This window comes from Octopus bimaculoides, chromosome 28 (assembly GCF_046866305.1).
Source record: "Octopus bimaculoides isolate indiv1 chromosome 28, ASM4686630v1, whole genome shotgun sequence".
NCBI classification, from domain to species: domain Eukaryota; kingdom Metazoa; phylum Mollusca; class Cephalopoda; order Octopoda; family Octopodidae; genus Octopus; species Octopus bimaculoides.
The window spans coordinates 3,244,173-3,267,406 of NC_142955.1; the positions used below are offsets into that span (position 1 = coordinate 3,244,173).

At 38.5% G+C, this 23,234-nt stretch overlaps 1 protein-coding gene across 38 annotated transcripts in view; it reads left to right on the top strand.

The window, feature by feature from the left end:
* The window catches only part of LOC106878584 (uncharacterized), a 42,991-nt gene extending 24,313 nt beyond the window's left edge, over positions 1-18,678 (top strand). For 17 of the 38 annotated variants that reach the window (XM_089344783.1, XM_089344790.1, XM_089344789.1 and 14 more), the window contains 15 exons: positions 97-168; positions 1,239-1,310; positions 1,793-1,864; positions 3,623-3,694; positions 4,327-4,398; positions 5,724-5,795; positions 7,250-7,321; positions 9,194-9,265; positions 10,062-10,133; positions 10,937-11,008; positions 12,182-12,253; positions 14,492-14,560; positions 15,941-16,012; positions 16,611-16,780; positions 17,626-18,678. In XM_089344783.1, the coding sequence (XP_089200909.1) occupies positions 97-168; positions 1,239-1,310; positions 1,793-1,864; positions 3,623-3,694; positions 4,327-4,398; positions 5,724-5,795; positions 7,250-7,321; positions 9,194-9,265; positions 10,062-10,133; positions 10,937-11,008; positions 12,182-12,253; positions 14,492-14,560; positions 15,941-16,012; positions 16,611-16,780; positions 17,626-17,690 (1,168 nt within the window). In that variant the 3' untranslated portion in view covers positions 17,691-18,678. The remainder of the gene's footprint in view (positions 1-96; positions 169-1,238; positions 1,311-1,792; positions 1,865-3,622; positions 3,695-4,326; positions 4,399-5,723; positions 5,796-7,249; positions 7,322-9,193; positions 9,266-10,061; positions 10,134-10,936; positions 11,009-12,181; positions 12,254-14,491; positions 14,561-15,940; positions 16,013-16,610; positions 16,781-17,625) is intronic. The other 21 variants (XM_089344792.1, XM_089344809.1, XM_089344798.1 and 18 more) reach the window with 11 other exon arrangements.
* The last annotated feature ends 4,556 nt before the right edge of the window (positions 18,679-23,234 follow it).

The window sequence follows — 23,234 nt, forward strand, 5'->3', positions numbered from 1 at the left end:
ATATAATTTTATATCTTATTTTAAGCTAAATTACTTAGTCCTAACATCTAAAACCTGCTCCATGCAATTCCATATTAAGTCGCATTCGTGTTACAGGTACCTGAATGATAACAAAATCCTGAAAATTGAAGAAGGTACCTTTGAAAACCTCAACGATTTGGAATATTTGTGAGTTGACGATTTCAGATATTAAATATTTTCTTCTTCTCGACTTTGTCTCTGCGTAAGCAAGTTTATGCGGTTGTGCATCTTTCTCTCAATTACTTTCAGTTTTTGTCTTCATTCTACCCTTCACCTTCTCCTTCTCCGCTGGTTGTTCCTCTTTCCGCTTTTCTTTTTCCTAATCCTCATCCCCACTCCCACCATTCTTCTTTCTCTATTTTTCTTCAGCGTATTCTTTTTCCATCTGGAACTAAAATTAATTTTTTTTTCTCCATCCGACGTCCTGACTCTCAAATAAATACTCTTTATGAAATTACATGTAATTATTCAATTCAGTCGTTGAGTTAACGGTTCCTCATGAAGATAATATGGACGCCATGTGGGCTCGAAAGATGGACCGTTATGAAAACCTCCTCGAGAAATGTCAAGACGCAGGCTGGAAAGCGGAGCATTTTCCAATCGAAGTCGGATGAAGAGGATCTGTAGGACACAGTGTGAGACGACTGCTGTTATCGTTAGGCCTAACTCATCGTAAGGTAAATATCACCATGACCGATATCCAAAATACAGTGGAGAAGGCTAGCCACTGGATTTGGTTAAAAAGAGACGATGAGCGATGGCTAGAGAAATATTCAGCTTTGTTTTTAATAACCAGTTGATCTAGCAAGCGGGGCCTCATATCAGTGAGGTGGGGGGGCGGTGCGCATTGATGCCGTCGAGAGGTAGGCCCCGAAACGGCGTGCATTCTCTCCTGATGACCCCATACACTTGCTGGCTTCCGGTATGCGGAGTTCTTGACTGGTAGCACTTGCATGTGCGAGTTGTTTGCAAGGCATAATGTCCACAAGCAAAAAAATATTAAAAAAGCTATTTAATATTAAAAGTCATTAGAGAATCAGAAACACAATCTTCCATTGCAATTGGTGCATTTTCAGGAATACACATTCGTATCCACGCACTGGAATTCAATTAATATTGAGTTTCATTACCTTGTCACTTAAGACCATATTTTTGTAACCTAATTAATATTTAATATTTTATCACGACTCGGCTCTACGTAAAACTTTATCTTACAGAAAGCTGGGTAATAATAAAATCCAGAATATCGAAAACGGAACCTTTCAAGACCTTACCAAATTGCGGTATTTGTAAGTTAGATCGGTCTTGCTTCATTAACGATATATTTCTAGATTTTAAATGTTTTCTACTACTTCACTCTCTCTGCGTTTTGTATCTATGTAAGCATGTGTCGGTCTCTCTCTATTATTTACAGTTCTTGTTCTTTTGCTGTTCATCACCATCATCATCATCAACAGCAACAGGTGCAGCAGTAACAACATTAGAAAAATTGCAGTTAGATTATTCAATACAGTTATTAAATAAAATTCATAAGCCACACAATTTAAGTAATTGAAAGAAGCTTTCAAAAAATATGGGGAAATCAGGATCACCTAATTTATGGTTACAATTGACATTTTCAGGTTTACATGTTATCCCGTATTGGAATTTTATTAATATCAATACTCGTTGCAACATCCGTTAGTTTTATATTTTATTTGAAACCTAATTGCTTCGGCTCAGCTAATATTTTAACGCATATCTGCTTTATACATTTCCTTATGAACTACAGACTTCTGAACCAGAACGGAATCACGGACATTGGAGAAGGAATTTTCCAAAACCTCACCAAATTGTATGATTTGTAAGTCGAATCAGTCTCGTTACTCTCTCATTGACAATATGTTTCTGAACTTTAACCCTTTAGTGTTCGCATTATTCTGCCAAAATTAATGCTTTTTTTATCCACATTGTTTTAAACTAATCATGCATTATCTTGTAGCTATGAGATTTTGATGAGGTAGCTGTTAATTTTTAAAACGATATTGTAGGGCTGGTGTGAGAGACCAGATCTGGCCAGTTTGAACATAAAACAGGCAAAATACTTTTGGCCGGATTTGGCCGGTTTAAATGCTAAAGGGTTAAACGTCTCCGTTTCATTTTCTCTGTTTTGTTTCTCTGTGTGTGTATGTCTCTGTCTCAACAGCCTTCAGTCCTTGTTCATCTTCTCTTTTAGCCGTTAGTACTTACTCTTCTTTTCCCCATCTTCTTCCCTTCCACCTACTTTTCCCTCTCTCTCTCTCTCTCTCTGCTTATTCTTCACTCTATTCTCTCTGAAATTCCTCCTCATCCTCATCAACCTCCTCATCTTGTTTTCTTCGTCTTTTTTCCTTTTCTTTTTAGTTTTATTTGCCGCCTTTTTTTGGTTACTCTTTGTATTGTCACTATTCTTGTCATTATTGTTGTTGTTGTCATGCTCGTTTACTTCCATATTTTCATGCTCGTTTACTTCCTTTCCCTTCATCACTTTTTCTTTTCTTCTATATTTTGTTGTCTTTTTTATCTCTGTTTTCTTCCTCCAACTTCTTCGTCTCCATTTTTCCTTCTTTCTCTCTACTTCTTCAATTCATTCAACATGCCATCAGTTGCAACTTCTTTTTCCTACTTCGACCTTTCTCCTCTCCTCTTTCTTCCTATTGTTTTTCTTTCCTTAATGTACATCATGTTCTCTTCTGTTTCTTTTACCTTCTCTGACTCAATTTTTAACACCACCACCGCTACTACTACTACTACTACTACTACTACTACTACTACTACTACTACTACTATTACTACCTCCTTTTATTAATCATCAAAACCTTCTAATTTATTTACTTTCTTCTCCCTTTCTATCACCTTCATATTCTTGTTGCTCTTGTCTTCCTCCCCGGTCAGCTCTTCTATCTCTACTTCCTGTTCTTCCACTTTATCCTTTGATTGTTTGTTTGTTTGTTTCTTCTTCTTCTTCTTCTTCTTCTTCATATTCTCAGCCTTTAATGTATTACATCACGCTTTCTTCCTCTTTCCTTCTCCTCCATATATGTATATACAGGTACATATACATAAAGAATAATTCCAAAACATCCCAAAAGATTTTTACAGCAAATTTTCCGGGAAATATCACTGCTAAAAAATTACACAACACCAGGAGTATGACTGGCACTACCTTTAAGATATTGTTATACACCATCACAATCCATGTGAAACTAAACATCTGAAAAATGCATGGTGGTTCTGAAATCAAACATATTCTATCAGCCCTGCTTCCCGACAGATAGTGCCTTTGTAAAATAGTGGTTCATAAATAAATTACATTCTAAAAATTGCAGGTAAAATATAATCTAAAAGTCAGAAAAATTAAACAAAATATTAAAAATAATGGACTTATTAGAAATGCATAATTAATGAATACAATATATAGTTTCTAGAGAACCTAATTGCACTGGAATTTTATTAATATCAATATTGATTACAATTCCACATAACTATATTTTATGTCAAACCTGATTGTTTAACCATAATAATTAATATTTTCTCAAATTTCGGCTCCATACAATTTCTAATGAATCCATTTTTGTTACAGAGATTTGAGTGAAAATAACATCACGAATATCAAAAGAGGAACCTTTCAAGACCTGCCCTATATTGTTTTTCTGTAAGTTGTATCAGCCTTGTTGATATTTCATCAACGAAATACTTCCAAATATTAAATGTTTACCCCATAATCTCCACCACTCTTACCCCTTTGTCTGTGTGTGTCTGTGTATGTAGGTGTGTGTCTATCATTACTTAATTCTTCTTCTTGCAAAATTTCTTTTAATCCCCATTCTATTCTGCTTCTTTGTTTTCCTTTTCAAATTATTCTAATTGTTTGCCGTTTAATTTTCTTCTTCTTCTTCCTCTTTCCATTCCAAATATGCTCATACAAATTCTTACACACAAAGTACAATTTCAAATAACCAAAATAGTTTGATACAACAGTGTTTCAGAGAAATATCATTGCACAATACATGAAAGTATGACGTTCCATATTGCAATGTCTTTTTAAGGCAAAACTTTCTATTCGTAATATTTAAAATATTTTAAACCTAATTGCTTAGGCATAATTGATTTGATTTGATTTATTCTCATCTCATGAGCTGTGGCCATGCTGGGACACCGCCATTTACCTAATATCTAATATCTAATATTTAATATCTAATATCTAATATCTAATATCTAATATCTAATATTTTATCACAAATCTGCTTTGCTTTATACTCTTTCAATCTCATTTTCCTGTTACAGATCTCTGAACCTTAATAATATCACACATATCGAAGAAGGGGCTTTCCAGAATCTTCCAAGATTGAGTATACTGTAAGTTGGACAAGTCTTATTGATACTGTCCCATTGATAGAATATCTTCAATACAAGATATCCTCCCTTTTCATTCAGTCACTTGTTTCCACTTTGCATGTATACTGTGACGGAAACAGTGTCTTCGTAACTATTACATTTTGCTATTATTCTTCTCCTATTCTTCATTATTTTCCCATCATCATCATCATCAACATCAATCATCATCATCATCATCATCATCAACATCAATCATCATCATCATCATCATCATCATCAGTCGATATAATCAACTTACCTCCTCCCTCATAAATTTCAGGCCTTGTGCCTATTGAAGAAATTATTATTGTTGTTGTTGTTATTATTATTATTGTTGTTGTTATTATTATTATTACCATTACCAGTGCTCATTGCCTTCATAAATGTATACACAGACATCTATGAATAATGCATAATTATAAAACACCCAATCCCTGCGTCAGGTCACATTTTCTGGAAAATGTCTCTGCTCAATACTTTACACATCACAAAATGTATGAAAGTCGCTACGACTCAGTTGTTGCACATCTCCACAGGACATGTGAGACTAGAGATCAGAAAAGAAGAGGCATTGCGTACCTCCAGGCATACTTATCTGTCTTGCCTCCCTAATTGTTGTTGGCACTCCGTCGCTTACGACGTCGGGGGCTCCAGTTGATCCGATCAACGGAACAGCCTGCTCGTGAAATTAACGTGCAAGTGGTTGAGCACTCCACAGACAAATGTACCCTTAACGTAGTTCTCGGAGATATTCAGCATGACACAGTGTGACAAGGCTGGCCCTTTGAAATACAGGTACAACAGAAACAGGAAGTAAGAGTAAGAGAAAGTTGTGGTGAAAGAGTACAGCAGGGTTCGCCACCATCTCCTGCTGGAGCCTCGTGGAGCTTTTAGGTGTTTTTCGCTCAATAAACACTCACAACGCCCGGTCTGGGAATCAAAACTGCGATCCTATGACCGCGAGTCCGCTGCCCTAACCACTGGGCCATTGCGCCTCTACATGCCTCCCTAATTAAATGCTGATAATATATTTGAAAGAGAAAATAATATAATCCACAATCCTGAAACTAATTTAGATAATTAAATTTTTCAAACTTTTCGACAATTCGAAATACCCGATTGGTGGATTCATTTGATATCTTACAAGTTTACACACTGGAACTGCTGTGAATGTCAACGTTTATCACAAGTACTTTGTACACAAAATTTCACACGTATTTTACACGAAATTGCTTATCCATAATATCTGATCTTCATCGCAAAAAATTCTGCGTGCAATTTCTTATGAAGTCACTTTAATATTACAGATACCTGGATCACAATAATATCTCGAGTATTAAGAAAGGGACCTTCGTAAACGTTTCCAGTCTAATTACACTGTAAGTATTCCTGAGACTATTTCATCGACGCTGTATTTCTTAATATGAAACGCCTCTCCTTCTTTCTTACTTTCCTCTCGTCCATCCCTATTTTGTTTGTCAGGTTGAGTGGGTATATCTCTCTAACGACATTTTCCCATTCTTCTTCTTCCATACAATTTTTTCATTTCCTCCTTCATCTTTATTTTCTGGTACTACTCCCACTTCCTCATTTTCCCTTCTCTTACCCTGGACTCCCTTTTCTCTTTCTTTTTCCACCTTTTTCTACATTCATTTCTTTCCTTTTGTAATTCTCATCCTCGACTACACTCTCGGAGTGGTTGGCGTTAGGAAGGTCATCCAGCTGTAGAAACTCTGCCAGATCAGATTGGAGCCTGGTGTAGCCATCTGGTTTCACCAGTCCTCAGTCAAATCGTCCAACCCATGCTAGCATGGAAAGCGGACGTTAAACGATGATGATGATGATGATGATGACTTCACCCTTTTCCTTTTCTGTTCTTCTATTACAATTTCCTTTTCTTCTTTAGCCCTTTTCTCTATTTTGTATTCCTTATCATTACCATCATCATCACCTTCTGCTTCACCATCCTCATCACCACCCCTCCTCCCCATCACCATCATCATATCCGTTTTCTACATCTGCTTTCTTACGTTTATCTTCCTCTTCCTCTTCACATTCAATTTCTATTTCCCTTCTACCCCTCCTTTCTCATTCCATCTTCTTCTTCTTCTATTCACTTCCTTTTCTCTTTCACTTCAACCTTCTCTCCTTCTAATTCCATCCTTCTTCTATCTACTTCTCCTCCTCTTCATCATTTCCCCTTTACCCTTCCTTATTCCCTTATTCTTCCGCATCTTTTCCTTTCCTCTTACCTCTACTCTAGTTTCTCTTCATTTTCTTCTTATGCTGCTTCTTTCATTTCTCTTATTCTTTTTCTACCACCATCACCGCCACCACCACCACTTTCCTCTTCCTTTTCTCCTACATCTGATTTCCTTGTCTTCTTCTCCCGCCATCTCATATGTGTGTCCTGCTTCGCGGGCATGGCTGTGTGGTTAGGAAGCTTGCTTTTCAGCTACATGGTTTCGGGTTCAGTCCCACTGTGTGGCACCTTGGGCAAGTGTCTTCTGCTATAGCCCCGGGCTGACTGAAGCCTTGTGATTGAATTTGGTAGGCGGAAGTTACTGCCGCGTGTGTATATGTCTGTGTATGTGCTTGTGCCTCTCTTCCAGAGAGTGAGAGGGGGAATATATTGTCTTCAAACGATATAATTTACATTGCAAAAGCTTGAGGTAAAATACAATCCAAACACCAGATAAATTAAATAATGGATGTTTTTAAAAATGATGGATACCTTTGATATTTTCAGGAGTATGCAGTTTTCGTCATAATATATTATTTTCTCAAAAATCTGCTCTATCCAATGTCTTATCAACTGACATTTACGTTACAGAGGCCTGAGTCACAATAATATCATGAATATCGAAACAGAAATCGTCCCAAATCTTCCCTATGTAGGACAATTGTAAGTTGGATCAGTCTAATTAATAACATTTCATTACTCTTTTACTTGTTTCAGACATTTGACTGCAGTCATGCTGGAGCACCACCTTTAGTCGAGAAAATCGACCCCAGGACTTATTCTTTGCAAGCCTAGTACTTATTCTATCGGTCTCTTTTGCCGAACTGCTAAGTTACGGGGACGTAAACACACACACATATATACGACGGGCTTCTTTCAGTTTCTGTCTACCAAATCCACTCACAAGGCTTTGGTTGGCCTGAGGCTATAGTTGACAACACCTGCCCAAGGTGACACGCAGTGGGACCGAACCTGGAACCATGTGGTTGGTAAGCAAGCTACTTACCACACAGCCACTCCTGCGCCTCCATTATTACATAATGAATTTTAAATATCTAATGTCTTCCTCATTTTGTCTTTTCTTCGTCTCAGTGTGTGTTATTTCTTTACTACCCACAAGGGGCTACACACAGAGGGGACAAACAAAGACAGACAAACGGATTAAGTCGATTATATCGACCCCAGTGCGTAACTGGTACTTATTTAATCGACCCCGAAAGGATGAAAGGCAAAGTCGACCTCGGCGGAATTTGAACTCAGAACGTAGCGGCAGACGAAATACTGCTAAGCATTTCACCCGGCCCCCTAACGTTTCTGCCAGCTCGACGCCTTAATGCCTTTATGCGTAATTGTGTGTGTCTTTCGCTACTATAATCAGTGTTTCCCATTCTCGAAATCTCCATTTTCCTTCTTCCACTGCTATTACTTGTTCTTTATGATTCATCACATTTTCCTTCTGCCACCTCTCATTTCCTTTTGCTCCTCGTTTTCTACACTTTCTTTCCTCCTACCTTCCATTTACTTCTTCCTCCTACTCATATCTTCTTCTTCCCCTACCTCCTCCAGCTCTTCTCCTTCGTCTGCTTCTTCCCCCTCTTTATTTTTGTTGCTTTAGTTGTTGTAGGCGCAGGAGTGGCTGTGTGGTAAGTAGCTTGCTTACCAACCACATGGTTCCGGGTTCAGTCCCACTGCGTGGCACCTTGGTCAAATGTCTTCTACTATAGCCTCGGGCCGACCAACGCCTTGCGAGTGAATTTGGTAGACGGAAACTGAAAGAAGCCTGTCGTATATATGTATATATATATATATATGTGTGTGTGTGTGTTTGTGTGTGTCCCCCCACCATCGCTTGTGAGTGGATTTGGTAGACAGAAACTGAAAGAAGCCCGTCATATATATATATACATACATATATATATATATATATATATATATATATGTATGTATGTATGTGTATGTATATATTTGTGTGTCTGTGTTTGTCCCGCCCACCATCGCTTGACAACCGATGCTGGTGTGTTTAGGTCCCCGTAACTTAGCGGTTCAACAAAAAGAGACCGATAGAATAAGTGCTAGGCTTACAAAGAATAAGTCCTGGGGTCAATTTGCTTGACTATAAAGGCGGTGCTCCAGCATGGCCGCAGTCAAATGACTGAAACAAGTAAAAGAGTACTTCTTTATCATAATGCTTCCCTTAATTATAACCCTCTTGCTCCACTTCCTTCGTTTACTCTTTCTAATTATTCTAGTCGTTCGTCGCTGTATTTATCATCTCTTCTTTCTTCCCTTCCAAATATGCTCTGACGGATTCCATACGTAAAGCATTCTTCCCAAAACCTAAGATATAATATCACTGCACAAAAAATGAAAAAAAAATTCGACCCCACATAAATCAATATTTTTTGTTAAACAAAATTGTTCGTCCAAAATACTTGAAATATTTCATTTTAAATCTACTTGCCCAATCATGATATTTAATATTTTCTCACAAATCTGCTACATAAAAATTTTCATGAATTCGCTTTCTTGGTACAGGTACCTGAGTCATAATCATATAACAGATCTTAAGGAGAGCACTTTCCAAACCCTTCTCACAACATGGTCATTGTAAGTTAATTAGAAAGCATTTTTTTCCATGATCTTTGAAAACAATATCTGGTCTTATTATTATTGTTGTTGTTATTGTTACTATTATTATAATTCAGTCGTCTCATATTCATCACGTGCTTTCACTGCACTACCGAGCGCAGCTCTGTGTGCCTTGGGTATGTGTTGTGGTTTGTTGTGATGCTCTTATTTTCACTGTAGTGAAATTGTTTTATGTAGGAACCCCCTGTTTCTGTTGTGCCTGTAATTCAAAGGGGTCAGCCTTGTCACAGTCTGTGTCACGCTGAATCTCCCCGAGAACTACGTTAAGGGTACACGTGTCTGTGGAGTGCTCAGCCACTTGCACGTTAATTTCACGAGCAAGCTGTTCCTTTGATCGTATCAGCTGGGACCCTCGTCGTCATAACCGATGGAGTGCTTTCCGGCAGGGGATGGTGGCGAACCCTGCTGTACTCTTTCACCACAACTTTCTCTCGCTCTTACTTCCTGTTTCTGTTGTGCCTGTAATTCAAAGGGGTCAGCGTTGTCACACTCTGTGTCACGCTGAATCTCCCCGAGAACTACGTTAAGGGTACACGTGTCTGTGGAGTGCTCAGCCACTTGCACGTTAATTTCACGAGCAGGCTGTTCCATTGATCGGATCAACTGGAACCCTCGACGTCATAAGCGACGGAGGGCCAACCAACTTCATTTTATATTTAATATTGAACAAAATATTCCTTGTCTATAACATTTAATATGTAACATAAATTCGCTTTATACTTCTTTTTTTATGAACCCACTTTCATATTTCCAGGGACCTGAATCACAATAATATAACACACATTGAGGGAGGGGCCTTTCGAAACCTCAACGGATTGCGCAAACTGTAAGCTCCATCAGTCATTTTCGTACCATTTAATTGCCGATTGAGGGTCTTCCCTCCTTCCCTGCCTGCCACCTCTTCTATTCGTCTCTGTAATGACCCTTTGTACGGATGAACACAGAGTTTAGAAATTGTTGTCCTCAAACTCTCCATTCTTTTCTGCTTTCGTTCACTTTCATCATCATCATCATCATCAGCCTTCCGTCCCTCCTCCCCCGTTTCTACTTCTACTACTTCTACTATTACTACTACTACTTCTACTACTACTACTACTACTACTTCTACTACCTCTCTACTTCTACTACTACCACTACTTACTACTACTACTTCAACTACTACTACTACCACTACCTCTCTACTTCTACTACTTACTACTACTCCTACTACTACTTACTACTACTACCACTACTTCTACTACTACTACTTACTACTTCTACTACTCCACCTACCACTACTACTACTACCTCTCTACTTCTACCACTACTACTTACTACTCCTACCACTACTACTTACTACTACTACCTCTCTACTTCTACCACTACTACTTACTACTCCTACCACTACTACTACTACTACCTCTCTACTTCTTGTTCCTCTTCATCACCCTTCAAATCTTACAAAAAAGATACCCTCAGGTGTACACACTTGCATCGATCCGTTAGTATTTCTTTTTCATTACCCAAAATTCTATTGTCATCTAATTCCATATCTTATGTGAAATCTCATCGGCTTTCCACAGTATTTAATATTCTATCACAGATCTACTCCAATATAGTCCGTTATGGCCTCTCTCTTCCATATTACAGAGATTTGAGTAATAATACAATTACGAATATTGAAGAAGGCGCCTTCGAAATCCGTAACAGGTTGGAAGAACTGTAAGTTGGATTACCCTTGTTGATATTCGTTCATTAACGATATATTACTGAATATTAAATGTCTTTCTTTATTCCCCCACCTTCCCATTTTCACATCCATTCTTCACCTTCTCTTTTTTCTTCTCCCCTTTTCATTTTCTTACCCCCCCCCCTTTTTTTTATCTCATCTACTTGCTTAACCCTTTAGTGTTTAAACCGGCTGTATCCGGCCCAAATATTCTACACATTTTATGCTAAAACTGGCCAGAACCAGCCTCTCACACCTACCCTACAATGTCATTCTAAAAATAAGCAATTACATCTTTCCTATCTTGAAGCTACAAAATAATATCAGATAAATTTTTTTAAATGTGAATAAATAAGGATTACTTTTGACAAATTAATCTGAACGCTAAAGGGTTAAATTTTCTAAAATTTCTTCTTCTTAGCGGTTCGGCAAAAGAGGCTGATAGAATAAGTACTAGGCTTACAAAGAATAAGTCCTGGGGTCGATTTGCTCGGCTAAAGGACAGACAGAGCGTAACGACGCCAGTGCGTGACTGGTACTTAATTTATCGACCCCGAAAGGATGAAAGGCAAAGTCGACCTCGGTGGAATTTGAACTCAGAACTTAACGGCAGACGAAATACCGCGAAGCATTTCGCCCGGCGTGCTAACGTTTCTTATTTCTTTATTGCCCACAAGGGGCTAAACATAGAGGGGACAAACAGTGCATAACGACTCCAGTGTGTAACTGGTACTTAATTTATCAACCCCGAAAGGATGAAAGGCAAAGTTGACCTCAGTGGAATTTGAACTCAGAACTTAACGGCAGACAAAATACCATTAAGCATTTCGCCCAGCGTGCTAACATTTCTTATTTCTTTATTGCCCACAAGGGGCTAAACATAGAGGGGACAAACAAGGACAGACTGTGCATAACGACTCCAGTGGTTGGCATTAGGAAGGGCATCCAACAGTAGAAACTCTGCCAGATCAGATTGGAACCTGGTGCAGCCTTCTGGCTTGCCAGTCCTCAGTCAAATTGTCCAACCCATGCTAGCATGGAAAGCGGACGTTAAACGATGATGATGATGATGATGATGATGATGATGATGATATATATATATATATATATATATATATATAATATAATTACTATATAAACTTTATGAATTCACTTTCATATTACAGACATTTAAGTAATAATAGCATCACAAGCATTACAGAAGAATCCTTCCAGAACCTTCGCATGTTGCGCCTATTGTAAGTAGAATCAGTCTTTTTGGCACAATTTCTTTCTTTCTCTATCACTCGTCTCCATTTTGTATCTGTGGAAATGAATGGATGAAGCTGCATGTCTGTGTAATTGCTACATTTTCGTTGCCCTCCTGCACTTTCGCTGCCCTCCTGCACTTTCGTTGCCCTGCTGCACTTTCGTCTCCATCCCGCACTTTCGTTGCCCTGCTGCACATTCGTTGCCCTCCTGCACTTTCGCTGCCCTCCTGCACTTTCGCTGCCCTCCTGCACTTTCGTCGCCCTCCTGCACTTTTGACTCCGTCCTCTTCTTCTTGTTCTTTTCGTCTATTTTCTTCTTTGCCTTTTTTTCCCCTAATTTTCTAAAATTGGCTCTTGTAGAATACTGAATTGCACTTTCCGAGGCCAACAAAGCGAGTCTCAATTCCTACAGCTTTCAGGAATAATTTGGGGGTTGTACCAAGTTTATCAATTACCAGACTACCTGTTGGTGTTTTAGTCTTTCACAATCCCTTCTTGCTTTCCTGCTAGGTCTTACTGTGTCTTAATTTTCTTTTATATTTATTTTGGCATACTCTTACTCTTTTACTTGTTTCAATCATTTGACTGCGGCCATGCTGGAGCACCGCCTTTAGTCGAGCAAATCGACCCCAGCACTTATTCTTTGTAAGCCTAGTACTTATTCTATCGGTCTCTTTTTGCCGAACCACTAAGTTACGGGGATGTAAACACACCAGCATCGGTCGTCAAGCGATGTTGTGGGGACAAACACAAACACACAAACATATATACGACGGGCTTCTTTCAGTTTCGGCCTACCAAATCCACTCACAAGGCTTTGCTCGGCCCAAGGTGCCACGCAGTGGGACTGAACCCAGAACCATGTGGTTGGTAAGCAAGCTACTTACCACACAGACTCTCCTTATTCCTTTACTTGTTTCAGTCATTTGACTGCGGCCATGCTGGAGCACCGCCCTTAGTCGAACAAAGCGACCCCAGGATTATTTTTTTTCTGTAAGCTTAGTACTTATTCTATCGGCCCCTTTTGCCGGACTGCTAGGTTACGGAGACATCGGTTGTCAGACGATAGTGGGGGAGAGTGACAAACAGACACACAAACAAATGTGTGTGTATATATATATATATATATATATATATATATATATATATATATATATATACATATATATATATTTATATATATATATATACATATATATATATATATACATACATATATACGACGGGCTTCTTTCAGTTTCCGCCTACCAAATCCACTCACATGGCTTTGGTCAGCCCGAGGCCATAGTAGAAGACACTTGCCCAAGGTGCCACTCAGTGGGACTGAACCCGGAACCACGTGGTTGGTAAGCAAGCTACTTACCACACAGCCACTCCTGCATCCGTACTAACAGTGTCTTCTCCGCTTAATAATCCTCTCTCTCTTTCCTTTCTTCAAAGATAGAGCCTGTCGGTAATAATTACAGAATTGCGTGCATTGTGAGTCGTGAGAAGCTTCCCAGTTTTTTAAAGTTCTGTAGCTCAATCTTTCTCCGTTTTATAAAAGAACATCTTAATTCTGACATAACCCATATATCTCTTGTTTTAATGATGTTCTCAGTATTTCATTTTCTTTCTATCACCTTTCTAATTTGTGTTTTGTACTCTTTTCTCTCTCATGTCTCTTTTCATTATCGTCTTGCTGTACCCAGAGTTATTTTTATCCCTAGATTTCTAGCTCGTAATATTTCTTTTAATCATACGTTCCTCTTACTCCAATTTTGCTTTTAAATTCTTGTAATTGTACCTCATTCAAAATTCACCCTTTCCTTTTCCCCTCTAAATATATATATATATATATATATATATATATATATATATCACATAAAAGCACCCACTACACTCTCGGAGTGGTTGGCGTTAGGAAGGGCATCCAGCTGTAGAAACTCTGCCAGATCAGATTGGAGCCTGGTGTAGCCATCTGGTTTCACCAGTCCTCAGTCAAATTGTCCAACCCATGCTAGCATGGAAAGCGGACGTTAAACGATGATGATGATGATGATGACTGATGCAAGTAGAAAATGCGTAATTCGAAGACACCCAAATAGTTTGGGCCTGTAGAGTTTCATACTTCATCAAAATATGACTTCACATAAGTCAATATTTCATGTGTAACGACGGTGTATATTTGATGCTTATTGCAAATCTGCTTGGGATTATTTTTATGAACGCATTTTCATGTTTCAGAGACTTAAGTCACAACGGTATCACGACCATTGAAGAAATCTTCCCGGATCTTCCTAATTTACAGAAACTGTAAGTTGGACAAGCATTCTTCTTCTACTCCTCCTCCTCCTTCTTCATTTCTTCCAACTTTTCCAACATCGCTCTACTCACCTTTGTGTCTTTCTAATTCTCATTTTCCATCTTGTCAATCTTCTTTCACTTTGCGTTTTCTTCTTTACTTCTTTCATCGTTTCTAGGACAATTCTTATCTCACTTCTTCACCACCACCACCACCACCACCACCACCACCACCACCACCACCACCACCATCACCGCCACCACCACCAACAACTTCTTTTTCCTTTCTCTTGTTCTTCTTGACACTCATCCAATTCGTCTTTATTCTGTTTCTGCTTTTTTAGTCCACATCCTCCTTTGAATAGATTTTCATAATAAATTGGTTCTTATTTTCTTTAAAACTTTGTTGCAACCTTCCATTCCCCTTTCATCTAAGTTCCCGAGTCCCTTACCATCGTTTAACTCAATCAGTTCCTTGGAAATGACCTATAACATCGGAGTGTGTTACTACAGATTTTTTTGGAAAATGTCACCGCTTATTACATCACACCTAAAGTATGACAACAGCATTACTACTCAAATGTTACACATCACAGCAATGCACGTGAGACTAGACACGAGAAAATAAGAACAATTTTCAACACCAGACATACCTTACCTGTCCAGACATATCTTGCCTCGTGAACAGATATTGTCTCAAAAATAGTGTATGTTAAGTCATCTACATTATAAAAAATTACAGGTGAATCGTTCAATCAGAGAAAAATCTACAAGTTGCAAAATAATTCAGAGCATTTCAATTTTAAAAGCTATGGGACATACAGCAACACATAATTGATAGATGGGTGATATTTTCAGGACTACACACATGAATGTTCGCATTGAAACTCCTATCAATATTTGTCAGAATTCGAAATTTTATGTTAATTGAAATTGTTTCATCATCATCGTTTAATGTCCGCTTTCCATGCTAGCATGGGTTGGACACTTTGACTGAGGACTGGTGGACCAGATGGTTACACCAGGCTCCAATCTGATTTGGCAGTGTTTCTACAGCTGGATGCCCTTCCTAACGCCAACCACTCCAAGAGTGTAGCGTATACTTTTACGTGCCACTGGCACGAGGGCCAGTCAGGCGGTACTGGTGACGGCCACACTTGAAATGGTGTATTATTTATGTGCCACCTACACAGGAGCCAGTCCAGCGGCACTGGCAACGATCTCGCTTGAATGTCTTACTGTCAACGGTCACACTCGAAATGGTGTATTTTACGTGCCACCTGCACAGGAGCCAGTCCAGCGACACTGGCAACAATCTCGCTCGAATGTCTTTTCACGTGCCATGAACACAAATCTGCTCTCACAACTTCTGAATTCGCTTTCCCTTTACAGAGACCTGACACATAATAATATCACGAACTTTAGAGAAGCAACCTTCCAGCACCTTAACTATTTAAAGGAAATGTAAGTTGGCTCAGCCTTCTTCTTACTATTTCGTTGACTATATTTCTTAAATATCAAATGTCTTTTTCTCTCTCTTTCTTCATTATCTTGCACTTGCTTCTTATACTTCCTTCGCTTTTTATCTTCTTAATTCGTGGTTGTCCTTGCATCCCTTTCCAGTTGAGCAATCCTAATCTTGCGGGTTCCTGGGTGCTGGCGCTACGTAAAAGCACCCAGTACACTCTGCAATGTGGTTGGCATCAGGAAGGGCATCCAGCTGCAGAAACCATGCGAAAATAGACACGGAAGCTGGGCAGCTCTTCAACAGGCCAGCTCCTGTCGAACCATCTAACTCATGCCAGCATGGAAAATGGATGTTAGACGATGATGATGATGATGTTTAACATAGTAGGAAATAGCAATTTAGGACCAAAGGCAAAAAGATATTTTCGATCCAGTTTGGATTCTTTCGCATCAAATTTGAATTCTTTGCCATCAAATTTGATGCCAAAGAATCCAAACTGGATCGCAAACATCTCTATAATCTTTGTTTCTTGTCAAATTAAAGAGGAGTTCCTGCAATTTCATTCAGAGCTTCTTTTTTCTTTCACAATTACAGTAACTTCAGAGGCAACAACGTGTCGATGTGTGGCTGTCAGCTGACAGCCGTTGTCAACAATATGACAAGAACATACAACAGAAATGTGGACATCCTGGGCGAGTGTCAGACAGATTCAGGCAATAACGAAAGCAAAGTAATAACAACACTGGAATATCCGCAATGTAAAAGTTAGTCAACTCTTCTATTGTTATTTTCGTATTACTACTAACTCTTTCAACTGCTCACATTAAAATAATAAACATTATATAATGTAGCAATGCAACCACGTGTGCCGTTGGCGATTTCTTGTTCCCTTTCACCGAGCGTCAAGCTAACACACTTCTGGGTTCACGTCCTCACATTCGTTGTATTTCTTTTTCGTTCGTTTTGTATCCATTTATTTTTTATTTGAATTGACTATGTGTGTGTGTGTGTGTGTGTGTGTGTGTGTGTGTGTGTGTGTGTGTGTGTGTGTGTGTGTGTCCCCTAGCATATTCAAACTGGTAATAACCTTTGTATTTAAATACAGATAACTGCTTAGCGCTGCTACCTCGCAATTTGTTTACGGTTAACCACTAATTAGCGCTACCAGTCATTGTACGATGACGGGAATAGCATAAGAGAGACAATCTCTCTTATCACTTTGCAGCGCACCCTGTCCGATTTCTGTGACTGAAGAGGAGACAACCACTTCGAAATGCTTGCATATCACAGTCTGGGTAGGTGGCACTGCAAACTGATTTTGGTGTATTTACACCCTTTGTCGACAGCGAGAAATTTTCTCCATGACAAAACACGGTGAATGGCATTGTTACGAGTTTGAATATTCCAGAAACATATCTGAACTAGTAATAACCTTGTATCGAAAATTTTCAGTATAAACTGTATTGTTCATCCATGCCTCTTCTGCAGACAAATCTTTTCTCGAATGAGGAAACGGTAAATGACAATTGGAGCTGTACATAAAATATAGGGCCCATGGATTACTGAGTTTTAAAAAATACTTCATAACAATTTCTCATTATATTTGCAGATTCAAGTTCTGGCAATGAAATAAATGTCGAAAACAGCAGGAGTGAACTTACGGATGAAAAGTAAAAGAAAAATAATGTCTTCTAGAATCACCCATAACGTTTAAGACCATATTTATGAGTTATAAAACTCAATTTTCTTCTTATTTTTATCTTTTACTTTATTCGGTCATTAGCTCATGGTCATGCTGGGGCACAGCCTTGAAGCATTTTAAGTACAATGAATCAACCTCAGTGCTTAATTTTTTTTGTAAAGTCTGGTACTTATTCTATCAGTTTCATGGATGTAGATATACCAACACCGGTTGTCAAGCGATATGAGGACAAACTCAGACACAAAGATACACATGCACTTGATACACACACACACACACACACACACATATACGACGGGCTTTTAATTTCTGTCTACCAAATAGAAAATTCGATCGCAAGGGTTTGGTCGGCCCAAGGCTATAGTAGAAGACATTTTCTGCAGGTGCCACACAGTGGGACTGAACCCAGTACTATGTGGTTGGGAAGCAAGCATCTTACCACAAAACCATGCCTACATTTACATTACATCACAAATAACGAGGCGGTGATCTCGCAGAATCATTAGCACACCGGTTAAAAAGCTTAGTGTTTCATCCGGCTTTACGTTCTGAGTTCAAAGCCAACTTAGCCTTTTTATCTTTACACGGTTGATAGAATGATAGAATAAGTACCAGTTGAACACTGTGGTCTATGAAATTGACTTTTCCTCTTCTACGAAACTGCTGGCCTTGTGCTAAAATTTGGAACCGGTAATATTCTATTCATTCTTCTATAAGAACATTCTATTTTTACCTATGATTACAATGCTACGCAACTGCGAGCCTTTATAATCTGCAATAATCTAACTGAAGCAACGTTCTGTGCCTGACTATCGGCTGAAACAGAGAAAACCTAAAAATCTTTCTCGATTTGAAAGTTTATAAACATTTTAATCTCCTGGCTATTTTATTGTTAATGTTTTACAATGTAATAATTAACTTTTTTGAATTAAGGAATAAAACTGGTTTTTATTAATGCAATGTATCGTTGAGTTGGTGCAATGTGACATTGGTAAATGAGAATATGTTTTTTTTTGTTGGTTGCGTGAATAATACCTAAAACACATTTGCAAACATTTAACTCAAATATTTCTTGCAGGACGAACGACATAAATGTTTGCTGGCTGAGAGAGGGAGGGAGGGAGGGAGGGAGGGAGAGGGGGATGGGAGAGGGGAGAGAGAGGAGAGAGAAGAGAGGGGAGAGAGAGGGGAGAGAAGAGAGAGAGGGAGGGAGAGAGAGGGGAGAGAGAGAGAGAGAGTGAGAGAGAGAGGGGAGAGAGGGGGAGAGAGAGGGAAGAGAGGGGGAGAGGGAGAGAGAGAGAGGAGAGATAGAGGGGGAGAGAGAGAGAAACAGCTTTGAAATTAACTGTGTGACAACATGCAGTCGATCCCAATACATACGGAGTCCACTGTGCAAATCTTCATAGTGACAGAAGTCCTTGGCCCGTGTGCTTTTGACAATCTACCAGTAAGATTGGAGGCACATGTCACTCAGCTACCTTTCAAGAATCTGTGAGAAACTTAGCAGCAGAACGGTCTTTTATAGCGTGCAAAACCAATACATGTGATACCAATAGTAATTGGTGCACTTGGAAGTATCAGCACTCAACTAGCAACATGGATGAAAAAGATTGGTACTAGTGTGAAGGTAGAACATCTACAAAAATCAGCATTGCTTGGAACTGCAAGAAATCTTTGCAGAGTTCTTGAAGCATGACCAGTAAACAAATGTCGCCTTAGTCTGCTGGCTGTGATGGACAGCTGACACTTTCCATCATACCCAGCAAAATATGCACCCATTCTGAAATGGACACAAGCAGAAATAAACCAACTCAATCATATTATCCAAAAGACACTGACAATGCATAGTGCCCTTCATGCTAAGGCGAATGTACAGAGGCTCTGCTTGAAGAGGGCAAAGGTGGATGTGGGCTGATTAGTATACTGGAGTGCATTAACAGTGAAAGAAGAACCATGGCAGAATATTTGGTAAACAGCAATTAATACCTGCAACAATATGCTGCTAACACAGAAGGATTTACCAAAAATGGACTTGAAAGTGCTCATGAATTCCAATCACAAACAGCCAACGAGAGAGAAGAAACCCTACACTGCACTGAATTACAGTCAGTTCCACCTTGAAACTAACAACTTAAAAGACCAGGAAGAATCATGGAGGTGGCTCGCAAGGGTGACCTAAAAAAGAATACTGAAAGCCTAAGCATCGCGGCCCAGGGTCAGGCATTGAATAGCAACTCAGTGAAAAGGGATATATGCTACACAGGTGCAATGAACCTCCGCAGAATGTGCAGGAAGAGTGTCGAAAGCGTGACTCACATTGTTAGTGTTTGTGGAAGTCTTGCACAGAAAAGGTACAAGCGCAGACGCGACAAGGTCACCCAAAACTTTCATTGGCTACTACTATGCCGGAAGTATGGATATGAGGTAACGGGTGCTTGGTACCAACATACACAGGAAAAGGTAATGAACGAAAAGGGGAAGGCAAAATCCTCTGGGACTTTGACTTCCAGATGGACATGGTGTCAGAGCCCCAAAAGCCAGACATAGCAAACTGTAGGAGGAACAAACATGAGTGCCTAATAATCAACGTGGCAGTGCCAAGAGATCAATATGTTATCATGAAAGAAAGAGAAAAGATCGATAAATATGGAGACTTGAGAATTGAGATCGCTAAGAGGTGGCAACTACGAGAGTCAAACATGAAGGTTGTCCTTATTGTCATCGGAATGTTGGCTTCAATACCATTTAACATGAAGAAACATCTAGAATCTTTAGAAATACCCTACAGTCTAGGTGTATTGCAAAAATCAGCAGAATCTGGAACTACATGCATATTACGTAAAGTACTGTCTGAGGTCCTTCTTGTGACTCGACAAACAGTACAAAGCCCCGGTAGACACAGTAAGTTCTATCAACAACATCACAATACTATGGGTCGTCATAATAAATAACAACAACAACAGTAACAATAATCATAATGATAATAATGAGGATTTTTAATTGCAGCACAGAATCAATGCCATCCCACCTGAAATGACCAAAAACATATAATGAAAAGAAACATAACAAGAAGATGGAGAAGAAACAATGAATCATATCGTCTCTGGCTGCCCAGTCCTGGCTAAGAAGGAATATATTCACAGACACGACAGAGTTTGGACCTATATATACACTGGAAGCTATGCCAACACTATGGAATAACAACAGGAAAAAGATGGTATAGGCACACGCCAGAAAAGGGCACAGAAAACGAGAAAGCAACCACGACCTGGGATATGCCAATACCACACAGATTGAGAAATTGAGGCCAAAATGCTGGAGACCACCAAGAAAAACTATTTTCTAATCAATATATCAATAACGATAGATGACAATGTTTCTCTAAAAGAAAGGGAGAAACTTTCATGATACAAAGACCTGGAAATAGAGGTAACTCGAATGTGGAGCCTAAAAGCAGAAACAATTCCTATCATAATAGGTGCCTTAGGTATAATAAAAAAAATATTCAGACAAATACATAACAAAAACACCAGGACATACTAATATATATATATATATATATATCGTGCGGGTGACACGTAAAAGCACCCACTACACTCTCGGAGTGGTTGGCGTCAGGAAGGGCACCCAGCTGTAGAAACTCTGCCAAATCAGATTGGAGCCTGGTGTTGCCATCCGGTTTCACCAGTCCTCAGTCAAATCGTCCAACCCATGCTAGCATGGACAGCGGACGTTAAACGACGATGATGATGATGATGATGAACACAGAGAAAATGGCACTAATTGGAATCACACACACCCTATGTAAAACACTTTCAATACACTGAAAATAAGAGCACCACAACAAACCACAGCACATACCCAAGGCACACAGAGTTGCCCTCAGTAGTGCAGTGAAAGCATATGATAAAAATAACACTTTGCTGAGTTGGTTACATCAACTGTCTCGGGTAGTTATTTCAGCGACAAAAAAAAAAAAAAAAAAAAAAATAGGGGAGATAATTCTTAATGATCTATTCACGAACAAGGGAGATTACTCTTGAAATTTTGCAAATTCAAATATTGATTTCAAATTTTGGTACAATACTTGCAATTTCGGAGGAGGGGTAGGTACATTTCCATCGACTCGATTACTCAACTGGTACTTATTTCAGCAACCCTAAAAGGATGAAAGGCAAAGTCGAACTCGGCGGAATTTGAACTCAGAACGCGGAGTATGTTGTCCAGTGTGCTAACGATTTTGTGAGCTCACCACCTTGATAATAATAATAATAATAATAATAATAATAATAATAATAATAATAATAATGATGATGATGATGATAATAATAATAATAATAATAATAATAATAATAATAATAATAGTAGTAATAATAATAATAATAGTAATAATAATAATAACGATAATAATAATAATGATAATGATAATAATAATGATAATAATAATAATAATAATAATAATAATAATGATAATAATAATAATAATGATAATAATAATAATAATGATAATAATAATAATAATAATAATAATGATAATAATAATAATGATAATAATAATAATAATAATAATAATGATAATAATAATGATAATAATAATAATAATAATGATAATAATAATAAAAATAAGAGAACTAGACGAAAGCCAACCATATAAGTATTTAGGAGTCAATGAACTAGATAGGATACAACATACACAAATGAAAGAAAAAATAAAGAAAGAGTACTATAGACGAGTTAGATCAATACTAAAAACAGAGCTCAATGCTAAAAACAAGATAATGGGTATCAACACTTTAGCTGTCCCAGTTATAAGCTACAGCTACAACATCCTTAACTGGACACTAAACGAACTATGTAAAATAGACAGGAAAACAAGAAAAATAATGACAGGATATAGGATGCACCACCCAAAATCTGACATAGAAAGGCTATATATACAACGCACAGAAGGTGGCAGGGGTCTTATACAGCTAGAAAACTATTATAAAATAACCACCATAGGACTGCAAAAATACCTACTCCAGAAGCAAGGGAAACTAATACAAATAGCCACAAAACACGAGCAAAACAAAAAACTGTTTTCAGTATTTAAGGAAGCTGACAAATACAAACAAGAAATCAATCTACCTAACAAATACGAAGAAGAAGAAGAAGAAACAACAAAAGCTATAAAACAAATGAAATCCAAACTAAAACTAGAACAGCAACGGACCATGATAAAACGATGGCAAGAAAAACCCCTACATGGTAAATACTGGGCTAAACTAAATGCGAAAGAAATAGACAGAGAAAAATCCCAGCAATGGCTGAGAAGCTCAAGACTCAAAGCAGAGACTGAAGGATTTTTAATTGCTGCACAAGACCAAAGCCTCCCCACCAGAAATTACCAAAAACACATAATGAAAAGAAATATAACAAGTAACTGTAGAATATGTGGAGATCGACAAGAAACAATAAATCATATTATCTCTGGCTGCCCAGTCCTGGCTAAGAAGGAATATATTCACAGACACGAC